The 10,492-nt window shown below is 45.0% G+C and overlaps 1 protein-coding gene across 2 annotated transcripts in view; it reads left to right on the top strand.

The window, feature by feature from the left end:
• Positions 1 to 500: 500 nt before the first annotated feature.
• Positions 501 to 10,492, top strand: part of grm2b (glutamate receptor, metabotropic 2b) — a gene marked incomplete at its 3' end in the record, with an annotated part of 67,435 nt that continues 57,443 nt past the window's right edge. For both annotated transcript variants that reach the window (XM_080727260.1, XM_080727259.1), the window contains exons 1-2: positions 501 to 597; positions 1,550 to 1,845. In XM_080727260.1, coding sequence (XP_080583386.1) covers positions 1,591 to 1,845 — 255 coding nt within the window. In that variant the 5' untranslated portion in view covers positions 501 to 597; positions 1,550 to 1,590. The remainder of the gene's footprint in view (positions 598 to 1,549; positions 1,846 to 10,492) is intronic.

The following is a 10,492-nucleotide window of genomic DNA, read 5'->3' as shown; positions in this document are numbered from 1 at the left end:
ATGGCTTGATTCTAGGCTTCAAATAATTGATATAAATATTTTTGTCAATCTATGGGAAAGTGGCTTTAGTGGCACCACTAAACCATGCCCACTGCTATAAGTAAGCTCCTATTTAACTTATTTATAGTGCCACAATAATAAAAAAAAAAGTTAGTTATATATAAAACCTTAGTGTTCTGTCAATTACTTGCAATATCCAGAACATGACACTTAACTCTTTCATCTCTCCCTCTCTACTACCCAGGTACTATCAACGATGCAGACGACGTTAAGAGAAGAGTTCAAAGCCGCCGTCTGCCTCCAGAGCCTCTAAGAGTTCTGCCTCTAACTCCAAGCAGCCCTGACTACCGTTATAACCTGAGCTGGGGACCATGCTGCTGGGTGGAGGCCGTCAACCCAGGGCGCTGCTGGCCACGGCGGCGCGCTGGTGCTCCTTCCACGCTCTGCTGTTGCACGCGCTGTTCCCGGGAGCGCTGACCGGGAACAGCTACCCGCGGCTTCCCCCCGCCGCCAAGAGGGAGATCATTATCGACGGAGACCTGATCATCGGAGGCTTGTTCCCGGTGCACGAGAAAGGCGAGGGGACGGAGGACTGCGGTAAGATGAGGGGCCAGCGCTTCTCAAACTGTCAAAATAACAAGGGGTCATGAAAATGTTTGTACACAGACTTAATGTGTCCGTGGCAAAGGCTCGGTCTTGTCCAGGCAAACACTTTTTTACACACCATTTACAATACAGTGTAACGTTCCTGTTTTGATCATAAGACCCAATTACTGAATGTCAGTATCCAGGTTTTCTTCAGAATATATGTATACTATATGAGACAATCAGGAGTCCAACTAGTAGGCTACTGGTTCTCAAATGTTTGCCAGACCCATGAAATGGGTAGGCCTACATAAGCAAATGTCGGTCTGTCCGGTTTTTCTCCATAGATGGTCATGATGATGACATGATGATGACATGAGGGAGGGATAGACCGACAGACAAAGCCTTCATGTCATCACAATGACATGAGGGAGGGACAGACCGACAGACAAAGCAAAAGGCTTTGTCTGTCGGTCTGTCCCTCCCTCTTTTCTCCATATTTGGTCACAATGATGTCACAAATGATGATGACATGAGGGAGGGACAGACAGCCTATAAAGGGACAGACAGCCTATAAATGTACCATTAAATTTATAAGCCCAGAGGGTTGGCAGAACCGGGGTCTGGCACAACCAGGTTGACCTGGTCTAGTTTATTTGCAAGGACCCCCTTAACTCAAATGGAAGGTGGCAACAACAAACCAGTATTGCGATGACCACTGGCCCCAAATAAATATGCATTTGGCCACGGACACCCGTTTGAAAATATATTGTGCCAGGGATCAATGTAAAAAAAGAATAACAACAGATTACGGGAAGAAAAGAACTCCTCCGGGAATTCTCCTTTAAATGATTAGGATTTTATCCTAAATTCGAATTCCTTAATGTTTTTGGGTGCTAAGCAATTTTTATTCCGTTCCTATACTTGGATCCCAATTTTTGATATTTTCATACCCAACCCCCAGGTAAAATCAACGAGCAGCGAGGGATCCAGAGACTGGAGGCCATGCTGCTGGCTCTGGACGAGATCAACTCCAGCGATCGCATCCTCCCGGGCCTCAAGCTGGGAGCCCACATCCTGGACACCTGCTCCAAGGACACTTACGCTCTGGAGCAGTCCCTGGAGTTCGTCAGAGCCTCGCTGACCAAGGTGCACGAGCCGGGCTTCATCTGCCCCGACGGGTCCAACCCCATCCAGAACGACGTGCCCCTGGCCATCTCCGGGGTGATCGGGGGATCCTACAGCGATGTCTCCATTCAGGTACTGCACGTGTGCGTGCTCACAACTAGCTCTGGTCCATCGCGTCACTTGCAGTGACACTCTGACAGACCCGTCGGCAAATGAATAGACCGGCATTTCTCAGTCCCTACGAGCGCTCAACTTCTGTCAAAATAAACAAAACTACTTCACTACTCACCAAACCAAAGGTAGTTTTGCGTTGTTGAAAGTCTATTCTCTGCGGTGGTGATCCCCTCAGCACCCCACCCACTCTGTAAAATATATTATTTTTGTCATGAAATAAAACGCACCCACCTCGAGCCACCAAGCGGCCACCGCAGACACAACGGTTCACAACCCGGAAATAAGCGGCGGTCGAGTTGGATGCGTTTTATTTCATGACAAAAATAATGTATTTTACAGAGTGGCTAGCTCACAACCAGCGGTGGACAGTAACGGATAGGGTCGTAATGATATATTTTAACAGCGATGCGATACGCATCATGATACATGGTTGGCGATTGGATACACAGACAGACGATATTGATCCATTCATGGCGATATCATACCATACCATACCATACCATACCATACCATACCATACCATATGGTATGGTATACCATAATTTAAAATCGATACAGTAACTATGTGACTCAGGCCAGGCCCTACATCTGGCCTACATCTTTGCACAAATCGCCCAAAATGTTGTTGTACGCCCAGGGCTGTCCTGAAATTGACTCATAAATAGCACTGCTCACTTCACGCTAGGTGTGTTTCTATTTTTTTCTGTTGCCGTTGGTAGTCATGGCTGCCTGTTCCTCTATATTAGATTGGGTGTAGTGATGTAAAAAGCAAAGGTTTGTCTTTTGATAGAGCCCTAAACCCGTGAACATTATAGCTTTCATCTTTTTTTACCCTCCACATACAGTAATCTATGATTGTAATTATTTTCAGTGCCTCCTGGGAGCTTGCAGCTTTATCACAAATTGTTTTGCCGTATCAGCCATTTGCTAAGAATCTTGCAAGGACCTGCACATTTGGCTCTTTTATCTCCCACAGAAAACATTTATATACTGTTTATGTCCTTATACGTTCATGTGTGGGGGAGGTGGCATTTGGGTTTGTGCTTAGATGTGTGCATGAGAGAATTTGCACACACACACACACACACACACACGCGCGCGCACACACACGTACTCTCTCTAAGTGCAAATATTCAATTCAATTCAAAGGTGCATTATTGGCATGAGAAAACATACGTTTACATTGCCAACTCAAAAGTGGAACAATTACAATCAAAACAGAATCATGTAAGTACAATTAAAAGGGAATAAAGCAATCTATCTTACAAAACCATAATAATTATGCATTTTCTGTCGGAAATAGTTATACATCCGCGTAGGAGAGGTCAGTTTGGGATAGACTTTTGTAACAAATGGCAGCGATATTCAAATGTTTTGCATTCACTTGGTATAAAACCTTTGGGACAATTGCAGCATATTTTTCAAACTATTATTACGCGCGCACGCACGCACACAAACACACAAACACACAAACACACACACATACTCTCGGGTTGTTTATGCTGTGCAGACATCCCTTACATCCCCCACCTTTTGTTGAAAAGGACCGCGCATTGAAGCCCAGCGGGTGCCAGGTCTGCTTGCGGAGAATAACGATGCTCGTGGGAGACGTTAGTGTGTGGCGTTTGAGGGCTTTGCCATTCTCAGTCACTTTGTCAGCCATTCGCGGCACCACTTTTGTCAGCGACTTACACTTCCTCCTCCTCACAAAACGACTGACCTCTCGCAGCGAGGAAGAGGTGCCCGCGGCGATGCATCTCCCCTCGCACAGCATAAATATAATATTGTCGCTGACGGCTGAAAATCTCGTTATGTCCTAAACCTTTTTATTGTTCTAAAAACAGTGGTTTTCAAACTTTTTCATTATTTATTTTGGCATTTGAGCTGCGGACCACCCATTTGATGAGATTTAGCCTCTCAGACCTGAAACGTGGAATATTTTGTTGTTCTTGGATAAGATTCCGTCCTCAATTCCATGCTGTATTGATGTGGTTCCATAGGAGAGACGGCAAACGATATAAAATAAAATCTACATTCTTTAATTGTGTAAAATTGTGTAAACCAAATGGACCTGTAAGGGTCCATTTGGTTTCATTTTACGCTCTCAAGATTTAAAGATCTATAAGGGTCCATTTGGTTACCAACTCTCCATCATTTAGCTGGGGACCACCTGGAACCCTCCCCAAGGACCACTGGTGGTCCCCGGACCACTGGTGGAAAACCACTGTTATTTAAAAATGTAAATAGAGAAAATATCCAGTTCACAAGCTCTAGCCAATCTACCGTGGCTTCATTCCACTATTGTGTGACACTCTTGCATTATGAAGCAGGGCATTAATGTGTAACGTTGTTGTCCGGCAGAAACCTTGTACCGGTATGTCCATGTATCGCATTTTTATGTTTTTATTAATATACCACGATGCACTGGGACTCTGGGAGGCAGAAGAAGAAGGAATTAGTTGATAATTAGCTAATTTAGAATTTAGGCATTTAGCAGAAGCTCTTATCCAGAACGAGATCAGAATAAGCAGAGTAAGCTTGAACTCTAGTATGGGTAAATAATCACAATAAAGTGCAGAAGAGAACTGTGCAGTGTAATTATATTAATTCTGGTTTATAACACCTGAATAAGATCCTTGGCTCATTCATGAATACTGGTTCAGCTTTACTGTAGCCTAATATCATCACTGTCGGACGGAACCCTACCGGAGACTCGGTTGACGGCCGGAATTTAGACGGCGCCCGGGAGCAGGTTGGGTTAGCGCCCCAGCCTGTGTCTTCCGTGAGGAAGAAGCCCAACAAATCCACGGTGAGGCCTTTAGGAGGGCCATTCAACTGCAGCAGTTGAATGGAATGTTTGGATTGGGGTCTGGTACAACGCACAGGTTCTGAACCTGGTGAGAGCAGGAGAGGACCTGGTAAGACGTAGGAGGAGCCCGGCCAGGAGTCAACCCATAGAGCCTAGTTCTTCCACGCGCCAGAATGGCTCCCCAATCCTGGCAGAGTAGTTCCGGTGCTGCACATTGAGTGACCCTGTCTTTCCCTAATAGGACTGATCGTGGATAGCTACTGGGACGTAAGTCGGGACTTGATCAACCCCGGCTGGGTCACCTGGGCGAGGGTGTATGATGTTGCGAGACCCGAAACACCCGTCGACCCCAGGCTACATCACTGATGATACGTCCCAGCTGCATCCTTGTGATGTTTTTTACACTATTAGTTCTATTTATAGTGGCTCATAGGAATAGACTATGTGACAACCAGGAATAGTTTGGTGACCACCGGAGACTCGGTTGACGGCCGGAATTTAGACGGCACCCGGGAGCAGGTTGGGTTAGCGCCCCAGCCTGTGTCTTCCGTGAGGAAGAAGCCCAACAAATCCACGGTGAGGCCTTTAGGAGGGCCATTCAACTGCAGCAGTTGAATGGAATGTTTGGATTGGGGTCTGGTGCAACGCACAGGTTCTGAACCTGGTGAGAGCAGGAGAGGACCTGGTAAGACGTAGGAGGAGCCCGGCCAGGAGTCAACCCATAGAGCCTAGTTCTTCCACGCGCCAGAATGGCTCCCCAATCCTGGCAGAGTAGTTCCGGTGCTGCACATTGAGTGACCCTGTCTTTCCCTAATAGGACTGATCGTGGATAGCTACTGGGACGTAAGTCGGGACTTGATCAACCCCGGCTGGGTCACCTGGGCGAGGGTGTATGATGTTGCGAGACCCGAAACACCCGTCGACCCCAGGCTACATCACTGATGATACGTCCCAGCTGCATCCTTGTGATGTTTTTTACACCAAAACCTTTACGTTTCAGGAAATGGAAAAAAGTTGTTAGCTTGTAGATTTTTCTTTTCTTTTAACATAATAGGGATTAGGGATGGTTGAAAGTGTAGTGTTACCAATAGTGTATCTGCCCACCCACCACCGCAAAGTCTGGGAGTTTGAATCCATTGCGGTGCATCCGGCTTTGTCATGCATCTACACAAACTCAATTGTGTCTGTGTAGACACAGTTCTGTAGGAAAGCCAAGCGAGATATTCGTCACTACACGTATTCCTACAGCAGGGTTCCCACGGTCATGAAATTCCTGGAAATATTTTGAAATTAGAAAAATATTTTTCCAGTACTGGAAAAGTTTGGGAATTTATCAAGGGTCCTGGAAGGTCCTGGAAAAAAATATCTATATGCATTGTCTTTGGTTATTGATTTTGGTTATTGACCTCTGAAATGACAAATTAAGCATGGGACAAATTGTCAAATATTAGAGGCAGAAATTGTGAAAATAGCCAATCTACATTGTGAGCATGTAGATCAGCTATTTTCACAATAGAAGCGTGTTATACAAAATTCCTCAACTCTTAGTGCTCGTCGGGGTGGGGTCCCAAGTTAAAACATGATTATTTCGGGGGTCAAGGCCTGAAGTGGTTGAGAACCACTGGCATACACTACCTGTCTTTGGGCATTAAGCATAGGAGTAAGCGACCTGTTATTGAGCTGAATTATTGTTATATATAGTCCTGGAAACCGGGTTAAATATTCTGGAAAAGTTTTGGAAAAGTTTTGGAAATGAATTGGTAAAGATGTGTGGGAACCCTAGCTGCTACAGGCTGGGGGACACCTGTCAGCAGGGTGTGTTGGGCGGGAGGAGCAGGACGAAGGCTCTGCGTCCTCCCGGCGGGGGCTCCTCTCTGGCAGGTGAGTGTAAGTAGGATACAACACAGGGGCGTCAATTGGGTATGGCAGGGGTATGCAGCTGCCATACCCTGGGTCCAGGGGGGAAGATAAAAGTTAGTTCTACATATGAATCCATGAATGTCTCTTTGTCTATCTGTGCGGGTTATTATGTTGGTAAATTACAGTAAAATAACTACAAATGCAAAATGTAACAAAATGGTCCCTTTAACAAGGTAATAATTATTTTTAAGGTATATATAATGATATATTATATGTACTTCTTAAAATAAATATATCATGCCTGTTGCTAAGGTATGGCAACATGACTGGTGTCGCGCGCGCAAGACACCAGTCATGTTGCCATACCGTAGCTTTTTCTGAACTGACGCCACTGATACAACAGCAGTGACAACACACAGAAATGTGTGTTGGAAGGAATTAATTAACATAACGACTACATTTGGGAGAAAAATTGGTAAAAAAAAAAAGAAAATTGTTCGAGACGTTGCATGTATTCAAGTCAGTTAGCCAGATAACTGCTAATTAATCTTGCTAAGTGTGCAAAAGGATTTTCAAATGCACAGGCACAGGCATTGATAGACTAATGAGTATCTACTGTATAATACAGCCATATGAGTGATGTCTTTTCAAGTGCCGGTAAACAAAGGGCTTCCTCGTTGAGAGAGGACGGAGAGATGAATAACGCGGATCCATTACCCGTTTGGCCTTTTAATTCGGTTTAATTGAATTCAATTTCATCATAGCGCCAAAAAAAACAACAAGCTGTCTCAATACGCTTTACATACAGAGCAGAGGCCCCGACGTCCCCCCTGCTGAGCGAGCATTTGGCGACACCGGTGAGGAAAATCTCCCCCCCTTTTAACGGGGAGGAAACCTCCAGTGCACAGCCAGTCTCTGGCTGAGCAGCCATCTGCCTCCACCTCGTTGGTGAGACGGAGAGAGAGAGAGAGAGAGAGAGAGAGAGAGAGAGAGAGAGAGAGAGAGAGAGAGAGAGAGGGAGACACAAAGATGGACAGCAACAATAACAACAGCATTAATTAAAAAAAACTATAATGACGACCACAACAATAGCCATAATAACAGTACACAGCCGTAGTCCATGGAAACTCCCCGGGGGGAAACTATAATCACACACCATGGGAGCCTGCGAGACGAGAGAGAGAGAGCACCAAAAATGCCCAGGGGAAGAAGTCCCCGGAAGCGGAGTTAGTGACATGCATTGATAGGACATGAATGTATACAGATGGAGAGGAGAGGAGGAGGAGGCGGAAAGGGCACGGAGAAGAGAAGAGAAGAGAAGAGAAGAGAAGAGAAGAGAAGAGAAGAGAAGAGAAGAGAAGAGCTCAGTGTGCTCATGGGAAGTACCCCAGGCAGCAGTCTAAAGCCTGTAAAGCAACACATAGTGAAGGACCAGTCCCAGACAAGCCAGGCAGGGTCAGCCCTATAAGCCTCATCAAAAAGGGAAGCTTAAAAGGAAGCTTAAACGTAGAGAGGGGTGTCTGCTGCTTAGTCGTGTCACCGGTATAGTCTTGACAGGAGAGCTGTCTGCTTTCTGAGCGTGTCAACAGGACTGTGTGTGTGCCTCTCTGTGAGGGAGGCCTTGGACACCATGGCAGTCACAACGAGCTTTTGAAGAGACTCTTGTGACTCTTGTGGGTGTTTTTCTTGGAAGGTTTTGAATAACACACTCCACCACACTCTGCAGCCTTCTGTTCCCCGGGCTCATTCACTCCATGGGAGATTCCCATGGCGAGGGTTTTTCGTTAAAGGGGTGCCAGTTTTATAAACTGTTATTTGTATCCCAGAAGAAGTACTTGTTGGAGACGAAGGACTAGCCTCAGCTGAATAGCAGCAGTGCCTCAAAGGAGTTGGTTTTTCCCATCGGTGGGGGGGCAAACGGGTCATGCCACTGCCTTGGCACAGAGCTGTTCCACCTGGAATGGAAGGAACCAGACCTTGTGTGTCACTGTCACAGGCTGTGGTGTACAGTAACAAACTTCATTTACTTGAGAAATGCAACAAACGTTTGAGAACTACTGTATTAAAGGATTAACCATACCCATGGTCTGGCATGTAGACTCACGCTATAACCATACTGACCATACTGTCCACCATTTTCCAAAGCATTCCCAGCCATCAGAATAATGTTCTGAATGGTATGCAAATCCACTAGCAGAGACTTTAAACTTGCCTGAGATAGGTGTTAAATATGCAAACAGCATTTGTTTTATTTATTATTTAACAGTGAATTGAAAACTCTAGCAGAAAACAACCCGTGGAGGAAAGACTTATTTTACAAACTAAATTTAAAACAAAACCGTGACTTTTTAGACGCACAATGATGTTTAGCCAACACTGACTCAATTATTCAGTGATGTTTTAATGAGAAGGTATCTGTGTGAAAAGTGTGCTGTGAATGTCTGTGGGTGTTTCAGAGTGGAGCCCGAACGATGAAAGATCTTTTTATTTCCTGTTGGTTTTTACCCCTTGTTCTCCCCAATGTATTCAATTCAATCTTTATTTCAGACCGAAGGGTGATCCATATCACAGTAAAAACACAATATAATAAAAATACATTAAAAAGACTCAGTTTTGAACATACAGACAGGAGAATCTGACAGAACTACATATAGGGTTAGTTATGACCGCAATGATGTAATTTACTGACTGTCTCAGATTGCGTAGCACAGCAGAGCAGGTGGGTACTCCAACATTTACAAACATCTGGCTTGCACTGGAGCTTCTTGGAGCTCTGAGGCCGGATTTAGACTGCAGTCAAATCCAGCCCAAATCCGATTTGGTTCTCAAATCTGATCTTTTGGCCCGACTTTTCACACTGCATTTGCAAGTGACACAGATCTGATCTGTGCGTTCTGACTGATTTTCACAGCGTCAGCCCAAAGTTGCCCTGCGTCTACAATCTACATTTCTTCTTTGGTTACCGTGGTAACGACGTCAGCGTCATGACGTTACGTCTCAACGTTGACGCTAGTTGATCACGTTCAGGAAATGCGACATAACAGGGCGACAACAACAAAAACAAACACGTTACAATATTGTTTTTCTCTCTTCTTTTCTTTACTCTTGTGTTTCGCTCTTCTCTCTGGTTATCTATTTGGCTCACGTGTTTTCTCTATCCTATCAAATAGTAAATACTTGCGCTCTGTAATGTCATCATTACAGTGGCGCTCCACGCTCGCCGTGCAGCAAGTGACGTTTGGACAGTTTGATGTGACTTGCGTATAACGCTATGGGGTGGATGTGGTTACTGCTTTCAGACTGAAACAGATGTCCTCAGATCCGGATTATATATGGATCGGATTTGAAACCACCTCTGGATGTGGTTTTTCAAAATCGGATTTTCATGTGACCTGCATGTGACCTGTCTGTATTTAGACTATTTAAAAAAAATCGGATTCCACTTTTGATGTGACTCAAATCTGATTCAGGCTAGATTTCAGTGGCAGTGTAAAGCTGGCCTGAGTAACAGCCTCATACAGTCATTATAGTCCACTGTGAGTCTTCTGATACTGGCTTGTTTGTAGCGACACCACAGGTGGGCAGTATACCGGCAGAGGTGTACAGAAAGATTCAAAGAGTGAAATCTTCACCGGTACAGAAACATGCTGTGTCGCAAATTTAGCATGTGCTCAGTACCGCCGGTACTGAGCACATGCTACATTTGCGACACAGCATGTTTCCTTGAGCATACAGCTTTAGACGCCGTCTATATACCGGTACATATGTCCTGTCTATATTTAGTCATTATACCAATCAATTCTTCCCCACACACATTAGGGTGTTGTCACTGCTGTTTCCTATCTGACTCACCTGCAACATGTTGTGAGCTTGTAGATTGGCAAAAAAAAGGCTTAATTATTAGCCTATATTTGTTTATAAATTGGAACAAATCGG

This window comes from Nannobrachium achirus (genome assembly GCF_963921795.1).
Source record: "Nannobrachium achirus genome assembly, chromosome: 6".
Classification (NCBI taxonomy): Eukaryota; Metazoa; Chordata; class Actinopteri; order Myctophiformes; family Myctophidae; genus Nannobrachium; species Nannobrachium achirus.
This window is presented reverse-complemented; position numbering and strand designations above follow the sequence as displayed.